This window comes from Hypomesus nipponensis, chromosome 11, assembly GCF_054491055.1.
Source record: "Hypomesus nipponensis isolate SF chromosome 11, ASM5449105v1, whole genome shotgun sequence".
NCBI classification, from domain to species: Eukaryota; Metazoa; Chordata; class Actinopteri; order Osmeriformes; family Osmeridae; genus Hypomesus; species Hypomesus nipponensis.
The window spans coordinates 12211932-12229859 of NC_140371.1; the positions used below are offsets into that span (position 1 = coordinate 12211932).

The 17928-nt window shown below is 41.5% G+C and overlaps 2 protein-coding genes across 5 annotated transcripts; one reads left to right on the plus strand and one right to left on the minus strand.

Annotated features, from left to right (window-relative positions):
- Positions 1-364: 364 nt before the first annotated feature.
- LOC146268135 (persulfide dioxygenase ETHE1, mitochondrial-like) lies at positions 365-5190 on the minus strand. Of its 2 annotated transcripts, none has more exons than XM_084710108.1 (7): positions 5106-5190; positions 2636-2780; positions 2410-2558; positions 2128-2257; positions 1335-1424; positions 1066-1182; positions 365-798 (listed from the first exon to the last, which is right to left on the minus strand). In XM_084710108.1, the coding sequence occupies exons 1-7, from the start codon at positions 5133-5135 to the stop codon at positions 752-754; spliced, it is 708 nt and encodes a 235-aa protein (XP_084566234.1). In that variant the 5' UTR covers positions 5136-5190; the 3' UTR covers positions 365-751. The 2 variants fall into 2 exon arrangements, with proteins under 2 accessions (XP_084566234.1, XP_084566233.1); XM_084710107.1 differs by lacking the exon at positions 5106-5190 and adding an exon at positions 3464-3564 and having other exon boundaries at positions 366-798.
- exo1 (exonuclease 1) lies at positions 4956-17279 on the plus strand. Of its 3 annotated transcripts, none has more exons than XM_084710105.1 (14): positions 4956-5090; positions 5515-5727; positions 5840-5959; positions 6086-6209; positions 6304-6441; positions 6790-7002; positions 7276-7463; positions 7632-7734; positions 7944-8181; positions 9069-9282; positions 9558-10074; positions 10194-10286; positions 10477-10673; positions 17069-17279. In XM_084710105.1, exons 2-14 carry the CDS (start codon positions 5567-5569, stop codon positions 17172-17174), a joined length of 2412 nt encoding a protein of 803 aa, XP_084566231.1. In that variant the 5' UTR covers positions 4956-5090; positions 5515-5566; the 3' UTR covers positions 17175-17279. The 3 variants fall into 3 exon arrangements, with proteins under 3 accessions (XP_084566231.1, XP_084566230.1, XP_084566232.1); XM_084710104.1 differs by lacking the exon at positions 4956-5090 and adding an exon at positions 5255-5412; XM_084710106.1 differs by lacking the exon at positions 4956-5090 and adding an exon at positions 5255-5412 and having other exon boundaries at positions 10480-10673.
- The last annotated feature ends 649 nt before the right edge of the window (positions 17280-17928 follow it).

Consider the following 17928-nt stretch of genomic DNA (forward strand, 5'->3'; position numbering starts at 1 on the left):
TGTGAAGGCATTTTACAAGCTACTTGAAGTTGTTTAATATAATGTGTGTGTGCTGGTGTTTTGAGATGGGGTTCAGCAGGACTGGGAGTAACTACTGATTGGGCTCAACAGGACTGGCTGTGTTACTGATTGGGCTCAACAGGACTGGCAGTGTTACTGATTGGGCTCAACAAGACTGGCAGTGTTACTGATTGGGCTCAACAGGACTGGCAGTGTTACTGATTGGGCTCAACAGGACTGTCTGTGTTACTGATTGGGCTCAACAGGACTGGCAGTGTTACAGATGAAACACAATAGGGGAACAGGACTGTTACAGGTGGGGCTCAGCAGGACTGACCAGTGCCAGTGGTAAGAAGTATGAAGAAGTATGTGTAAATCAGATTTTTAGGCAATTCACCCTTTATTATTGTTAAATAATGGCAATTTATCATATCACTTGACACTGATCGAGTGGTATCTTCATTTATAAAGCACCCACAGTATATAGCCCTCCATTTAAAGTATTTGTATCACGTACCATCCTGTGTGCATTTTGCAAAGCCACATAACTAAGTAAATCACACATACACTTGCATGTTAATCAATTCTATGCTTCTTTAAATATATATATATATATATATATATATATATATATATATATTATATGAATATGAAATGTTTAATCAATTAACTATTACAATGATAACTTTGCTGAATGTACAATATTGCATGGATATCATGAATTGTAAAAATGTATCTTGTGATGAAGGACTTAGTCTCCATGAAGTCCACACACCAGATTTGCAGGAACCGCAATATCTGAGTAAAAAAATAGAAAGAAACGATTTAAATTGTAAACAAACATTTAAAAAAGTGAATGATATGTGTAGTTGAAATAACATCCACATAAGGTTAAATGTCATGAACATAATGGCATTGGCAGGGTTTCCCAGATTCGTTAAGAAGCTCTTAACGAATCTGGGAAACCCGGCCATTGTCTGGGGGTAATTGATGTTATGTATGAGTCAAGTAGCAGTGATTATACAACTATTGCAACAGGAGCTGCCAGAGTAGAGGGTGTTGTACCTATTTTAGCTGGCTTGGAGAGGTTCAGATTGGCCATGATGTTGACAAACTCCTCCAGGGTCTTGGTCAGTCGTGGGTTAAACCTCTTTTCCTCCCACACAGAAGATACTGTCTGACCTAAAAGGATGAGGAAATAGGTTATGGGATTGGTTCTACACAAAGTATGGTACTACTGATGATTCACAAATATTAAAAACCAGTGTTAAATGATTAATGAACATAACACAATATTAGACAAACTAAGGATAGACTTGGGATTAACTGTCAACCTTTGTAATCATGTGCAGGATAGATAAGACATTGTTCAGGTAGAGTGAAGATCTTTTGATGGATAGACTCATAGAGGGTCTTGGCGCAGCCTGTGTATAAAGTAAATTAAACACAAACAGTGAGTTTGAAAACATTGTACAAATATTAAGAGGATTTGATGCCACCTAGCTTTCATCAGAAAAATAACAAAAACAAAACCAAGTTTGCGTTGCATTTGTTGGAAAATGTCCCCTCTCCTCTATTACTACAACTCGATGCCTCCAAACGTTTGAATATGCATGAAAGTCTTTCTGCAAATTAATTGTGCTTACTGTCCCAACACTGGAGAATGTACCCTAAAACTGGAAACTTGATATCTTGTACGGGGTATTTTAAGGTCAAAACCCAAACTCTTAAGGATAAGCCAATCCATTTTCCAGTGCATTTATGTAAAAATGGAGATAGAAAGTAGAAAATATATGCATATCAGGCATATGACAATTCAATTTTCACATATGTGCGGTTAATGTGTCCTGTTATTTTTTTCAGGAAGAAAATTAGTAAAGTATTTAATAAGAGCAAATAACATTACACTGTAGCCCAATTAATTGAATTACATGTGGTGGATGAAAACATGCAATACAACACATATAAACCAATTTATAAATAAATGAAATAACTCTCTGGGCTGGAAGTGGTGCCCAATTTGCATACTATTCAGTAAGTATGTAAGTATGTAAGTTTGTAAGTAAGTAAGTATATTCAAAACCTGAATGGAAAGGAATGAACCGTTTCAAGCAAAAACATGAGCACCTTGCTGGAAGTCTGTCCTTCCACAACCCCTGATGAGGAGTGTGTCCCCTGTGAAGGCCATGCTCTGGTCCCCCATCACAACTGTAATACATCCATCTGTGTGTCCCGGGGTCTCGTACACAGTCAGGTACTGGAGTGGAAGAGAGTGAAAAAAAATCCCAACAAGAGCAAAGAATTATAAAACATTTATGGCAAGATAAACTGTAGATGGACCTATGTAGTCAACATAGTTGCAGGTTACTTGATGCTTGTATGTGGGACCATGTTTGAAATGTTCCCTACATGCTTTCCAAAGGGGATTTTGTCCCCTTCCAACAGCAGAATATCAGCAGTAGCTCCACTGTGCTTGGATATGGCACTCTTCAATCCCAACACTCTCTTTTTCAGTAGTCCTGTTCCAGTAATGTGGTCTGCATGGCAGTGGGTGTTCACTGAAGGGATGGTCAAAATAAGTATTAATCGGGATTCATTGCTGGAAAAAAATCATGTTTGAGATTTCCAGACTCACCTGCCAGTTTTAGACTGAGCCCCAGTTCATCTATGAACTTCAGGTCCCTGTCAACAGTCTCTAGTACTGGGTCAATCAGTATGGCCTCTTTGTTGTCTGTATCAGCCAATAAATATGTGTATGTGCTGCTCCTCGACTCAAATAGCTATACAAAAGAAAACAAGTGCAGGCAGTGAATGACTAAGCAAAAAGAGATATGGGAGGTTCAGTATACCTGCAGTACCAGTATAACCTGGTACTGTCACCCATTCCCCATGACAAGTGTGAAGCATGTTGTCTTTTTGCCCTAAAAGGGTTAAAGTAAACTGACGACAACCTTTAGTTACTTACAAATAATCCTTATTTGTGCCATTTCTTTTCTTCCAAATTTAAGTAAATGTTGAGATCATATAGATCGTGTCAGCATCATTCCATTCTTTGCACCCTCTCCACTGTAATTAACCGTCTAAAAAAGTTAATGTTTGTAGAATGTCTCTAATTTATTTAAAATCACACGGCTGATGTTGGTTTATTATTTGCGTAATTGCCCGGCTATTATAAATAATTTCCATAACCAATAGAAATCCGATAGCCTTCATACTTCATAGCCTAGAACTCGAGTGACGTGTTGTGAAAATGTCTGCGTAAACTAGACATTTAACTGCAAACATAACATTAACAAAGACTAAACTGAGAGGAGTCAGCCTTGATGACGTTGACAACATGTCAACAACAGCGTTTGCACATCTTTTCAACACATTCCTTGCAAATTGTGACAAGGAGGATATGCCTATATTTTGTATTCTACGCCGGTACATCTTGCATGTAACATTACCAGACGACACTTGCCTGTCGGAAGAGTAGACCTTTACCCAAATCCATTACAGCGCAGTAGGGTCTTATAATGAATGTCACGGCTACGGGCTGCGTGGAGTGTAAACCTGGACTGATGAGCTGCATGCGCACAGGGACTTTAAAGAGTGCTTAGATACGCGAGAGCATAGTGTACCAACCAGGCCAGAGCTCGTTGGCACAGTTTCACTCTGTTGACAACGGAATGCATTTTTGACTGGAACGGCTTATGCAGAGTCCTATAGGTTGAACAGGTTATTTCAAGTTGTCAACCTAGACCGTTATTGTTGTGTAAATTAGCGTGTAAATATGGTTTAACCAGAAAAACGAACTTTCCGAAACCCCCAAACCACACCCATCCAGTTTCAGTAAAGCATTGAGCTGAGGATTCGGTTAATGAAAAGCTTCAAGCATTTAGTTGACAGTGACATCTACTGGCAAGCACAGTTCTCGTTGCAGGTGGTGCTGTGTGGTCTAAAAATTAATGTCCACAGAGGCTGAGTGGGATAAGAAGTCAGAATGATGTGTAGTTGCTGTATATGCTTTTGCATATCAACATATTTAGGCAAAATGCACAGATTTTTGGATCGGTGTGAGACAGTACAAAGAATACACTTCACTGGAAAGGACTTCGCCCTCACGGTCAATGTAACTGTTATTTGTTAATTCAAATTCTTTACTTTGTCACATATCTCTCTTTTGCTCTGTCTCTTATTTTATACTCTGGCTGCATTATTCAGCCTGTGGTGTGATATATAATAGGGTTACACTGTCTGGGCACCAGGGGGCAGTAGGGAGGCAGAGTTCTGGAAGTGAATAAAGTTAAGCCATGTGAATCTACCTTGCTGCGTCTGTATTCGAAATCTTAAGAACCCAACACGACACAGCCCATGGTCTGCATGTGTCTGTATCACCTGTATCCTACGTGTCACCTGTGTCTGTAGAGGAGGGGATCCCTGATCCTTAGGGCTCCCAATAAGGTTTCTTCAATTTTTCCTTGGAGTTTTGTTGTCTTTGAGGGTTTAGGTTGGTTTAGATGCAGTTATATGTATAATGGGTGTATACAGAAGCCTTCTGTTACATTGCTTGTAAATAGGGCTAAACATAAGCTAATTAATTTGATCTTAGCATCAGTATTTGCTAACCAGCAACATTTGCTATCTGCTCCTTTGGAATTGTAGAACACTTTCTATGTATTCTGCAGTGGATCTTGTCTAATAGATGTATTTGTTTTTATATATCGTCCTTGTGGGAATATTTGTGAAGTGAAACAAACATTTTTATGAACCTTCATGTACAGTTAGGAGAAAACTCACGCAAAGAGTAAACAACGCTCGAATTCGTCTGCATGTAAATATAAAATAAACCGTGGCATTTATTTTTAAGTTGTCAGAGCGACATTGGCGCTTCAAGACAGTCTTTAAACCCTCCCCAGAAGACCCACCTCTTGTATATGATTGGTTTATCAAATTCCACTGACCAATGGTAACAGTGTATTGCGTGCAACCTCTTTTTGCCGCTAAAACTAAATCTAAATGTGTGACTAGTCAGTCGTTTTCACGGTTTTCATACGGGAGTATATTTAGTTATGACTATTTATATAGCTACTTAGATAGCCAGAGTGGTAAGTTGCACCTACCGTTTGCCATTGTTGAATATACGTATTCATATTGTACACATGGTTAGATTGTTACAACTAAATGCTGACTTCAGCAAGAACAACGTTGTTTTTTGAAGTTGCATGAAGATTCTAAATCAATACTGACTGAACCGTTTTGTGTTCTAATTTCAGCTAGTTTGCAAGCCAGTTACTGCACAAACGAGAAGGGGGTGGCTAGTTAGCTAGTCTAGTTATGATATCAGAAATAATAGATATATGTCTAGATGTGTCCTGCTAGCCAGTCTAGATTTGTCCTGCTCGACAGTTTGTCATTAGCTCAATAATGGTAGAGCTACTGTACAGTAGTGCTAGCACCAACTTTTCAAACAATAAATGTCCAATGTCTCTCTACAGTAGACTACTTTATGTAACTTTCTTTACATTGCAGGAAGCCAATATCAAGTCGCATCAGCATCTACCCTAGCGATACAACCATCAAAATGGGAATCTCCGGACTCTTGCAGTTTATCAAAGACGCTTCAGAGCCCATCAGTGTGAGAAAGTACAAAGGACAGACAGTGGCAGTAGACACCTATTGCTGGCTTCACAAAGGGGCGTTTTCATGTGCTGAAAAGCTGGCTAAAGGGGAACCAACTGACCAGTAAGTTAAAACTATTTCACTTTGGGCCAATGTCTTATAATGAATGGGGACAACATTAGTTTGGTCCTATAATCAGACATAATTTTATACATTTCATGTTCTTCATTCCTAGGTATGTGTCCTACTGTATGAAATTTGTAGACATGCTGTTGTCTTTTGGCGTAAAACCTATCTTGGTGTTTGATGGATGCAATCTGCCATCAAAACATGAGGTTGAGAAGTCTCGTCGAGAGTAAGTGATATTAAACAGTAGCTGTATGGTGTTTACAGTTTTTACAAAACAACTATGATTTCCATTATACACTTTATGTAAACACTATCGGTACAAAAGGTCGAAATTAGGTATTTTTGTCTTCAGGCGTCGACAGGCTAATCTTCAGAAAGGCAAGCAGTTGCTACGGGAGGGGAAGGTTTCTGAGGCCAGAGACTGTTTCACACGCTGTGTCAATGTCACACCTTCAATGGCACATGACGTCATTAAGGTAAATCTCCTTAATACGCTGTTCACTGATTACTGTACGTGGAAGATCCATCAATCTGAACTACATGTATGTATTTTTTCTTTGTTTTATTTAGGCCGCGAGGACTAGAGGAGTGGACTGTGTTGTGGCTCCATATGAGGCAGATGCCCAGCTGGCCTTCCTCAACAAAGCGGGCATCGCCCAGGCTGTCATCACAGAGGACTCTGACCTGCTGGCGTTTGGCTGCAAAAAGGTATCTTGAGCATCAAGTTAAGAAAAACCCCAGTATGTATGTTTATGACAAGCTTAAACAGTGATTTGATCTCAGGAAATTAAAACCTCACTAAGCTGAAAACGGAAGAGAAACTGTTCAACGGTTTAACTCCACATTTCAGTGCAAGAAACTTTTCACGCTTTGCACATGTGTTCTGGAACTAATTTCACACGTATATAATGTACTGAACAAATCATGGAATTTGCTTTACGGGATCTGTAAAACCTCACTGAACAGGCTACAGCTCCCATAGCAGCTCTTGTGCGGGCAACAGCTCAATTGTTGACTAAAGTCAACGTAATCTTACCATCATTTTCACTCTCTCAGGTCCTCCTTAAAATGGACAAACAGGGTAATGGGCTGGAGATAGACCAGAGCCACCTGGGCCGCTGTCGCTCGCTGGGTGATGTCTTCACAGAGGAGAAGTTTCGCTACATGTGCATCCTCTCAGGCTGTGACTACCTGGCCTCGCTGTATGGGATCGGCCTGGGGAAAGCCTGCAAGCTGCTGAAGATGGCCAACAACCCAGACATCTTGAAGGTTGGAAAGAAAACATGTTTTAATGCTGAAAGAAACAAACGATATCAAAGCCAGCTTTTTAGCCCTTAAAAAAAAGCCCATGCAATGTTTTGGGGTCAAGCATCTGGGACAGCTGAGATGTTATGCACATTTAACAATTTAGGCCAAGCTACTATATTGTTCCACTCCTCTTCTCTCCTTTCTGCCCAAGTAATTGGGTCTTAATGCCAGCAGATCATTTGGACCTTGCAGCCATAAATCCCCTTTTAACTCAGGTGAATATTATACCCTCAGGTCATAAGGAAGATTGGCCAGTACTTGAAGATGAATGTGATTGTGCCTGATGAGTACATCGAGGGTTTTGTTAAGGCCAACAACACCTTCCTCTACCAGCTAGTGTTTGACCCTGTCAGGAGGAAAGTTGTGCCTCTCAACCCCTACCCTGATGACGTCGACCCCTCCACCCTCAGCTATGCTGGCCGGTATCCTCCCAAGTCACATCTGACTCTTATGTTGTACAGAACGCTGGTGAAACCTGTGTTGAACCAGTCATACGGATACCATACAACAGGAATTATTTTAACATCAAGTGTAAGACAAGTGTGGCAGTATGACCTGTAAATGTGTTGTCCTTAATGATGTGGATGCAGTAACATAGGAGATGACAAGGGCTTGCAGATGGCCTTGGGAAATCTGGACCTCAACACCATGACACCGATTGATGACTTCAACCCAGACAGAGCAAACACAAAAGTACTGGTGGCACAGTCATTTTCTATCCCTACAGTAAAAAAATGTCATAGTGTAATCTCTATATGCAACAGCATGATTATTTCCCATTTTGGAGGTTTAATATTAACAGGTTAAACTCATCTCAAATAACCAGTGAAATGGGTTGAAAGCGTCCGATTATTTCAGTTATGCTTGTGTTTCTAAAGATATTTGGTCAACTGTCTCTCCAGCTGGTCAAACCTCGCAGCCGTGGATGGAATGACAGCCGGAGCCCCCAGGCCTTCAGCCAGCTCAGCATCTGGAGCCGAGGGTACATCCCTGGTAGCAGCGGTCTGTCTGTCGCTCCACCCCTGCCTGAGGGAAGCGTTCTAGAGAGGCCTCCCTCCACCAGGGGGAAGGAGAGAGTTGTCAGCTTGAAGGGACTCAGACTGACTCACCAGGAGGCCCGGGTAAAGAGGCCCAGGGAAGGTGAGTTTGACTAGCTGTACCAAGGGCGTCATTTAAAGGGGGGGGGGGGGCGGTAAGGACGTGTCCACCACTACTTGGAAGAATTTCCATCTATTCAAATATAATTAATTGACATCAAATTTTCCGCTACACTCAGCTCGTTGGTGGCAGAGCAGTGGTGACTGCAATGAGCCATAAACGTTTTAGCAGCCAAGAGACACTATTAGGAGGATACTGTCAGCTCTGTAGAAACGATAATACACCTAATTATTTTCCAGTTCTTGATAGCACTGTTGCAAACAAGACCTACTAGTTCAAATTTGGTGCCTGAAACTGTTTTTGATATTGTCACACCATCTTACATCAGCTCAGCCTAAGCTAGTTGCGTATGTGTTCGCAGTTTGCAACAGAAAGAATGGCAGAAAACAAATCACCTACATATAAAAATATATTCACATGTACATAACAAACATGTTTAGCTTGACATAGCTATTCAGCCGTGCAAGTGCAATTTAATATTAGACTTAATGGCAGTACATTTTCTGTAATAAACTTTTTCTTAGAGCGCTTCCTTATATACAACCTACCATACTTTTGGTTCAGAAATCTATTTACAAATCTAGCAACCACTCCCCTTTTCACACCATGCAGTATAATGTTTAAAAGTAAAATGTAAAACCAAACCACTGCTCTTGAGCTGTAATAGTTGTTTCTCTAGCTATGGTTTGAGAGGTAAAGCTTTTAAGGAATGTCATAGTCCTTTAAAGCCAGCTAGGTGTGTGTGTGCGTGCGTGTGTGGGTATTCTTAAACCTTAAGTTTGCAGACCATTTCTATTTATATATAGTAAACTGAATTGACACTATAATTTGTATGATTAAGATGCATTAAAATTCCCTAAATCCTACAGACTCAAGCATTTCAGATGAGGATGTGCTGCTCCAGTACTCTCCCTCCAGTCAGAAAAGACCCAGAGCAGACCTGGACCCCTGCTCCACAGACAGACCTACCTCTACTGCCACCATAGTTGGCACAGCCCAGCCCAAACCACGTAACCGCTTTGCCACCCTGCTCCAGAGGAGGAACCATGACGGGGATGGAGATGGTCAAGGCACTTGCAGCAGGTGATGGTTTGTGGATGTTGTTGACACACTTGTCTTGCTTGGTGCAGAGCGAGACTCTCTTCTTCCTGTTGTCTAATTCTGCTTGCATACCTCATTTCTGAACGATAGAAGACTTGACTTAATTTGGATGGAGCTTCAGGTACAGGCTTGTCTGTTAAGCTCCATCTCTATTTAGCCACTGTTTGACTTTCTGACTGGGGAGTAAATGTTTATAGGGAGAGATTAGTGTCTTATTGACTTATGTTTTTTTTCTCTCTCTCTCTCTTTCCATTTAGGTTTTTCTGTAGCAGCAGCACCAGTGAGGTGGAGACCCTTTGCCAAGAGTCCTTGGGAGAGAAGGAAAAAACATGTGAGATGATGCAAAGCCCAAGTGAGGATTCATGTAAAACAGTAGAGCTGGACGAGAGCGACGGGCCCAGCATACCCTCGGTCGAGACCCCCAGCCCATCTCCTTCCCCCTCCCCCACGTCAGCCAGTCAGGGCCTGGGGGTCTTTCGGTGGTCTGGCAGTTCCTCTGAAAAATCCCGGACCACCCCAATAGCTGTGCTTGGCGTTGCTGCTCTTCAGAAGTTCCATCGTAATAAGGAGACCATCTCCTGGAGCCCGCTGGGCCAGAGGCCCCCAAAGTCCCCCAGCATGCCGTCACCCGTTCCCTTTAGTCTGCTGGATGAGGGTCCTCCCCCGGATTTGCCTCCTACACAGGACAGCGCTTATTTCTCACAAACTCAGCACACTTCCTGCCATGATGACGAAGGTCCATCGCCCGACTGTTTGGAGGAAGTTATCAACCCTGTATGTCATCACTGTCTGTGTTGAAAACTATCCATACGTGGGCTTTTCCACTTTGACTTCATTGTGGGTTTGGGTGCTTTGCCGCTGGTTGGTTAACTGTTTGTCTTGTGTTTTCCTAGTTTATGCACTTGAGTAATGATTTGGACTGTGGTGAGAGGCCCACTTCCTCTCCAGAGACGGTTGATAAGAAGCCAATCACAATTAGACCAAAGGTACTGTGGTAGTGACAGAATGTTTTAAATAGATGTTGCTATTTTTTTTTATTTGATCACTGTCTTTTCATTTGTCTATATCACTTACTTTTCATGCACTTTGTCCCCTCCACGCAAATATTCCAATACATACTTAACTCTCTCTCTGTCTCCTTCTCTCTGTCTCTGTCTCTTTGTCCCTCTGTCTCAGCAGGTGGCAGGTCTACCCAGGATGAGGCCCAGTGACCAGGGGAAGGGGACAGCCATCCGACTGTCTGCCCCAGCCAGGGCCAGCGGCCTCAGGAAGATACCGAAGGGGCCCAGGAAGAAAGCCAACCCCGGCAACGAGAACAACTCAGGGCTCCAATCCACCATCAGTGGTCTATGGAAAAACTTTGGTTTCAAGAAGTAAGTAAAAGTAATGTCATTCATACAACACAATCTACATTATGTCCTATCAATCTTGTAGCTGAATTATTCTTCATGGGTCATGTGTGGGTGTGAAGGTAGCTGCTTTGTGGTCTAGGTTGAATATATGATATAAACCCCCAAAAAGGATTGTTAATATTTCTTCAGTATCACAACCGATTGAAGGCCCTTTGCAACATTGACTCAAATTGCCAATCACCCACTACTGGAAAAATAATACACCACTTGGGTAGTTTGCAATTGAAACATTGCTTAAAATGTTTAGCATTAAGGCCAGTTCTATTTTTTGCGCATCACTAACCAGTGGCAGATTTAGTTATTTTGGGGCCCCCAGGCGAAGACGGGCATGGGGCCCCCTTAACTCCTATTCTCACTCGTTTCAATCCATATAATAATGATTAATATAATAATAATAACTAGAGAGGGTACAATTTCTAGAGAAATTGTAGGGTGTGCTTGCGGCGGTTGTAGAAGGGTCCGTTTATTAACTGTAGCCCAATTTTTACAACGGATATTTCTGTATATTTTATAAAAAATGCGTATGACTATACTATTTATATAGATAGATTTAAAAGCATACATTTTTTTGCTGCTCATTTACAATTCAAAATACAAAAAGTGAAGTGTAGAATGAAACGGTTGTCTTATTTCCCCTGCAAGAGGGAATATTGATGAGCTATAGACCGATTATCACCCTACATCACACAACTGTCAAGCAGGCTCAACTGCGCATGTCGGTTGCAAAAGACAAACTTCTCCCTGGTCTATTACACTTGGAGTGTCAATCAGGTCATCATCTCTGGCCACTGGATTGCAGGGCTTGATATTAACTTTTTGAGGCTCTTGGCCTTTGGACAAATACATTTAAGTTTCACTTGTCTATGCACAAAAGTCACTTGACCCCGATACCCTTAAATAGCCTGACCAAGTGATCGGGCATAACTAGCCTGGCTAACGGAAGTCGCTTTCTCAGGAAAATGACGAATGAAACAGGCTCGGTTAAAGAAATCCAAGAAGCTGGCTATCTTCATCAGGCTCGTATCTACATTAGGCAGTCCTCCCTGACGTTTCTGGTTTAGTATGGAGTGAAATACAACATTGTGCACACTGCCAGTGAGCGAGTCTGACTGAGGCTAATGTCCAAACAGTGTAAGGGGGATGCAGTCTCACTCAGATTGGCAAACAAATTAAACAAATCTGAAAAATAATTGCAGAATTCCCATATCTCTTGAAAGCTGCCCTGCTTGACTTTTTAGATGTAAAACTGTCAAATTATGAACTTTGTGACATGTCACATGACGTGAACACATGGTTGCCGCTCGACTATGCGGTCTGTACCAGGTGACATTCTCACTCAAATGTCAAGACTGTCTGACGTTGTCATACTCATAATTCTAGTCAGAATGAGTCTGAAAACTCTCTGTTGGGCTGTGACTATGGGGCGTGTTTCAACCAAACTCGTAAAACAAATGCCTCTTCGCTCAATTGGATAGACCTGCAACCAGTAGCAGTACCAATCAGAGCAACGTAATATGTTATTTGTTGAAAACAAATTCAACCCAAGGGCTCTTTTGTGACGTTGTTGATTACGTTACTGTTGATCATCTGTCCATCATTGTATAAAGCCCGCCCTGGCAATTTCATTGGTCCGCCCAGATCCTGGGTTTATGTAGTTGTTCCCAATACGAGACCCTCCAGACCTAGCCTGGTCCTAACCAGACCCTCATACATTTCATTTGTACAGAGCGTCTGGGATCGCTCCATTGACAAACGTTAACTTCCTTGAAGGTGGGTCCTCTGTTGAAGTTTAAAACTATTGGATCTGCCCAGAGCCACTCTGATTTGCCATAACCAATCGCAAGCGTTCACCTTAGCCAACTCCTTCACCACTACTGTAACAAAGCTAGCTGCCGTAGCTGGAAAATCAAACTTTTCCCGAACCCCGTGGGGAGGAGGGCCACAACATCATGGCCACTAACAAAACTCAGCAAGGAATGTTCTTGCTCCGGCTTTAACCTACGGATATTCGGCAGCGTTGCCACAACCGCAGAATAGTTTCGCTTGCATCTTTCTCCATCGCCATTACTGAACTACTCAAACTAGTGCACGACATTAACGTCATCGTTCTCAGCCACTCCCTCTGTTCGCTGATTGGACCTACAAAAAATGTGTTTCTGGAAACCCACTTCAGAATCGAGCTCCCAGACCTAGTACAGAAGCAAAATCCAAATTGAGCGGAAGTACGTAGGCAGATGCGGCCTTACCTATGTTTCACCCGTTTCAATTGAAACGGGCCCCGCCCTCCAAGAGGGCCCCCAACAGACCAGCAAAAATCGAATAACGATGCTGTGAAACGAAGGTTTCTGCTCCTATAAAAGCCACAAGTTCGTATGAAATCAACCTTGTTATTTGCGATCTTCTGTTATACTACATTACCCACAATCCTAAGCAAAACAACACTGACTGACGAAGTTTACGATTGGCTTAAGCGATCTGAAGCCTTTATCCACAAGTTTCCAGCACCCCATAGTGCTTTGCGCAAATTTTGGGCTTCACTTCCTGTTGCTACGAAACCGCCGTAAACAATCGCCGTCTGTCATTCATTAATTCGTTCTACAATGTGGGAACACAACCTCACTGAGTTAAAAAACGGCAACATAAATATACCTTTGCCCTCCGCAGTAACTGGATGGGAGGACAAAATAAAAAAATGGCCTAGGATCACATACAGCCACATTTTTGCGTACTTTGTTGAGTCTGTGTCTTGCGATGGTCAGTCAATGATGAACCTAAAAACCTCTGAAGCTTACCAGTATTTGCACAGCGAGAAAGTCGGGCGAGTGTGGCTAAAAGAGATCACAGAATACCTAGTCTACTTGAAAGCTGAAATAGAGCCAAGTCAGAGTCATGTCATTAATGAACATTCTCTTTTCTTGCACTAGGGGTCCACTGTTGATTAAATACGTTTCTAATATCACATCAACATACCTTACTTAGCAAATTACTCTAGCTAGCTAGAGACTAGCTGTTAGGCTGCATTAGAAGGGAAGCTTACGAAAAATAGCCAGAAAACAAATAGCAGTCTAGCCTATTGCTAATGCCTGTCTAGATTATTTATTGAAAGAACTGGAGAAGCAGGTGCTCTTAAGTTAGCAAGCTAAACTAGTTTACAGGCTGCACAGTAGCTTAGGTAGTAGTTGGCGACGGTGAGGGGCCCCGAAATTTTGCTTAAGGCCCCATAAAGGCTTGGGCCAGCCCTGGCTAGGACGCTCCTGTAGTCATGCTAATACTTCTAAGTGCGTGAAAGGGCAAGGCTTATTCAAACGTAAAACGCTGTATAATTGAATATAATTTAGTTTTAATCAAATAAGGTTGGATTATTTATATGTTGAGCTGCCTGTTAGCTGAAAGTGCACGCAATAAAATAATATTGATTCAAACAACAGGAATCCTTACTTTTTCTGCTCAATGTTTTATGTGGGTAGGGCCCCATATTAGGTATTGAAACGGCCCCCAGATGCTTAAGGCCGCCCCTGTACGTAGGAGGGCAGAGCCAGGCTACTCCAGTCCCAACTTCCCGACCAAATTTTTTTGTGGGCGGGGAGAAGTTGGGCTGGCAGCCAGGCTTAAGACTTTCGTGACCCGAATCAACATTCTGATGCGACAGATCAATGGGTAATCGCTTTTTCTCTTAAAGGCTGTCCTCCTTGAACTTTTTGTTCTTTTTTAATCTAACTATTTGTATTATCCGTGTCGTCCTTTTGCCATTTAAAATGCTCTCCTTTCCCGGTTTTCTGATTGCGCGCGCATCCCGAATGTTTACAAACAAATTGGTCTACAGCAGCCTCAGTTGAAAAGATGGATCAGACGAAGATATTGGGCAATCCGGTGTAAAACGGTGTTAACCTCTATGACACCTGAAGTTTTTCCCTTCTATCAATATTTTCAAGCATTTAGCCTAATCATATTGCATTAATACATTAAGAACCCCCTTTGAAACAAGCTATTGTACAACATTGTCACCGGCAGTATTTCAGATGGAATCGCGATTCAAACAATACCATCTGCTGACTGAAAATATGCCCCCCAAAACGTAAATAAGCTTGACATTTATTTAGGGGGAAATGGATACTTCAAAAAAAGTTTGCTGGAAGCATTTATTGTCAGTAACAATGCCAAATTTGGTCTCGGTATAGAGACCTGCGTTGAGAAGCTGACCCCGATAAATTGTGCAACGAGCAAACTAGCTTACAGTAGCTGCTGTTGCTAGCCAAACTTCATTGAGCAGCACTTGTGCTAGCTGCCACATCATTGGATACCAGTGTAGAGAAAAATGACGTTTCCTTCAGTAGTTTCAGTTTGGCAACTACTTGTTTACTCTCCTCTTGTCTTTCTCTTCTGAGCTCCGCTTGGGGAGTTGCGTTTAGCAAATTTTTTTTTACATTCACTTCACTATCCTACTGTCTCATATTAGCGTTAACCAACTGAAATGACATGCTTTGCAGCGCAGTTGCTGCAATCGATGGAATAGTCCACAGTAGAATGGGGTGGGAGGGGAAGCCTGCGTTGACACAAATAGAATAAACGATCTGTTGGTAGTTTGTTGATACTTTTGGGCAAGGTTTGGCTTTTAATTGATTTATATTATTATTATTATAGTTATTATTCATCATATAGTATTTTTATGGAGTCTTTCAAGGGGCCCCCTGGCAACTGGGGGACCCCAGGCGGCTGCCTACTTTGCCTAATGGGTAAATCCGCCCCTGTCACTAACGCCAGAGCCCTGTTTAAGGAGAGCCTTGCCACTCCCTATTATTAAGCCCCATTGTTCCGAAATTGGCTGCAGTTCCACCAGAGTTCCACTGGGGGTGATCGCGAGCGAGTGCATGTTGAATGGGAGTCTATGGAGCTAAACGGCTACATTTGTCTCATTTGCCTGATTGTCATTGAGAAATCTCCGATTTGATTGTAGTTTTTGCACGTTCAACATGGATTATAGGTTGAAAGTTGAATGAACGAATGGTTAGTGAAGGACTGATACGACTGATGATGACTGATAGGACTGATCCCGCTTGATGGCATCCGAAGCGGAATCAGAATGTCAGAGCATTAGCAACATTAGCAAGCCAAAACTCTTTCTAGCATGTGTATTGACAGGGAGAGCCTAACCTGTCAGCTGTGTTGTCAATGCCCTGAGAGAGAAAAGTGAGTGACCAGAGCTTGCCGTAAAGCAGTAGCTCTGGTCGTACGATGTGTATGACGTCAATTACATTTTCAAAAGCTTTTTAGAACAGAAAGGCGACTTTAAAACAATCTAACAGCCAGCAGTGTGTATTTCTTTTGCCTCCCCTTTCGAATTCAAATTACTAGACAAAAAAAATATCCTGAGAAAAGTGGATTTTGAGGGGTACCGCTCCTTAGACCTCCATTCATTCTGCACTCGCTCGTTAGCGCCCTCACATGGAACTTCAACCAGTTCAGAACCCGGAAATTTCCAGAGAGTGGCAGTTCTCTCTATATTAGACATTCTCTGCTAACGCCAACTCACTAACTTTGACAGCTATCACATCAGAGGATTTACCTTGGGTACATTGGGTACCAGTTCAGCTGCTAGTTTAGCCCTCAGCAACATTGCTTGTAAAAAGGGCTGTACGCATATATTTGATTCAGAAGTAACTCAGTGTTTAGATTTTTTTTTTTTATATCCATAGACAAAGGGACAATTAAAGTGTGAAGCCGCGCCTATGAAACAAGGCTTGCCACTTCCATTTCAAATAATGCCAAGCCAACTAGAACACAGTTTGATGCAAAGATGAATACTTTACAAACCAGGGGAACACCTTATATGACTTTTAACCATTCAATAAAACAATTTAAACTGTGGCAAAAACGCTAAATGAAAGGATGCAGATAGATTTGATAAACCTAGCTGTACCATCTGTACAAGGGAATAAACCTTGTTAATATATTAATGCTGAATAAATTAAGGTGGGGTAAATAAATGCTAAGTTCAATGTGAAATAAGGAGTGGCTGGTACATTGTGTTAATTGGGTGGTGGTGGCTGGCAACAGAGGAATTTACTGTTCATCTTCCAAGAAGCTCGGAACACCATTACCATAAATAGGATAGATTAGAGAAACAATGCATTCTAGTTAACCACAGGCACTTGTCCCATTGCAAAGGCCTGTGTCACCAAATAAGACATGCGTAGACGAGTGATAAAAAAAATCTAATGTCTGCCTTTTCCTCTCTCCAGTTAACTTCCATTTGGAACATAACATTATCTACACGTCTCAAATGTCTTTAATCATTTGATTGTTTACCTTTTCCGCTTAATTCTTAATGAGCACGTATCTGTTTATCTGTTTTATAGAGAGAATGAAAAGATTTTGCCTTGTCAAAAAGGGGAACCCATGTCACCAGTGAAGGACAACGTGCCAGTCCGGATACCTGACACGGACAGGGATATTTACCTTTAGCATTGTTATCTTCAATCTGTATAACATACTGTGTATGTGAATGAATTACCATGGACATGTGTACATTAATCCTAAAATACATACATTTTAGTTTTAATAAAACAACCTTTCTAAAATGTTGTTTGGGTGATCTTTCATACTCTTGGACTTTACATGATTGTCAGCATAGAAATGCATCACTGAAACACAAAGTTAAAGTTGCTCAGGTAAGTAGCTTTTTCATCAGTTCTTGTTAATAACATTCTTGAAAGAGAATGGTATGTATCAACTCTTAAGATGGCTGAACAATGCATACTTGAGTGTTTACTCAAAATGGACTACCAGCATACTACTTGTGGAATGCTGGTTGTAGCAAAGGCACCTAATTCCTGTTCTTGATAGTGTTTCAAACCATGTGTGTACTCCTTTTAAAAATACAGTTTTGGTTTGACTTTGTTTTGGTATGCAAACTTGTAGTGTTAGGTTGTGTTATGGTAAAAGGTAGAGGTAGACAAGGTACACTAATCATATTTATCCCCAATATGCCTGTACCTTATGAGGTGTTATTATAACTCCTATTTTTTCATTGATGTTCTATATCCAATGTTTTTGCCAACTGTTCATAAGATAAAAATAGGGATACATTTAATGTAAGTTTACTTATAGAGGAAGGCAGAACTCTTATAAATTCTCAACCCTAAATTCTTACGCATCTGCAGTAAATCGGTTAGATTTTTTAAAATCATTCCTGGGTTTGACTGCATACCAAAACATG

Excerpts from the sequence above, each read along its gene's own strand:
- LOC146268135 (XM_084710107.1), bottom strand. The coding sequence starts at position 3,496 with ATGGATTTGGGTAAAGGTCTACTCTTCCGACAG. Across the intron at positions 2,559-2,635 it reads GCTCAGTCTAAAACTGGCAG|TGAACACCCACTGCCATGCA; the intron begins GTGAGTCTGGAA and ends CCATCCCTTCAG. Across the intron at positions 1,183-1,334 it reads TCCTGCACATGATTACAAAG|GTCAGACAGTATCTTCTGTG; the intron begins GTTGACAGTTAA and ends TCATCCTTTTAG.
- exo1 (XM_084710105.1), top strand. The coding sequence starts at position 5,567 with ATGGGAATCTCCGGACTCTTGCAGTTTATCAAAGACGCTTCAGAGCCC. Across the intron at positions 6,210-6,303 it reads TGGCACATGACGTCATTAAG|GCCGCGAGGACTAGAGGAGT; the intron begins GTAAATCTCCTT and ends TGTTTTATTTAG. Across the intron at positions 7,003-7,275 it reads ACAACCCAGACATCTTGAAG|GTCATAAGGAAGATTGGCCA; the intron begins GTTGGAAAGAAA and ends TTATACCCTCAG.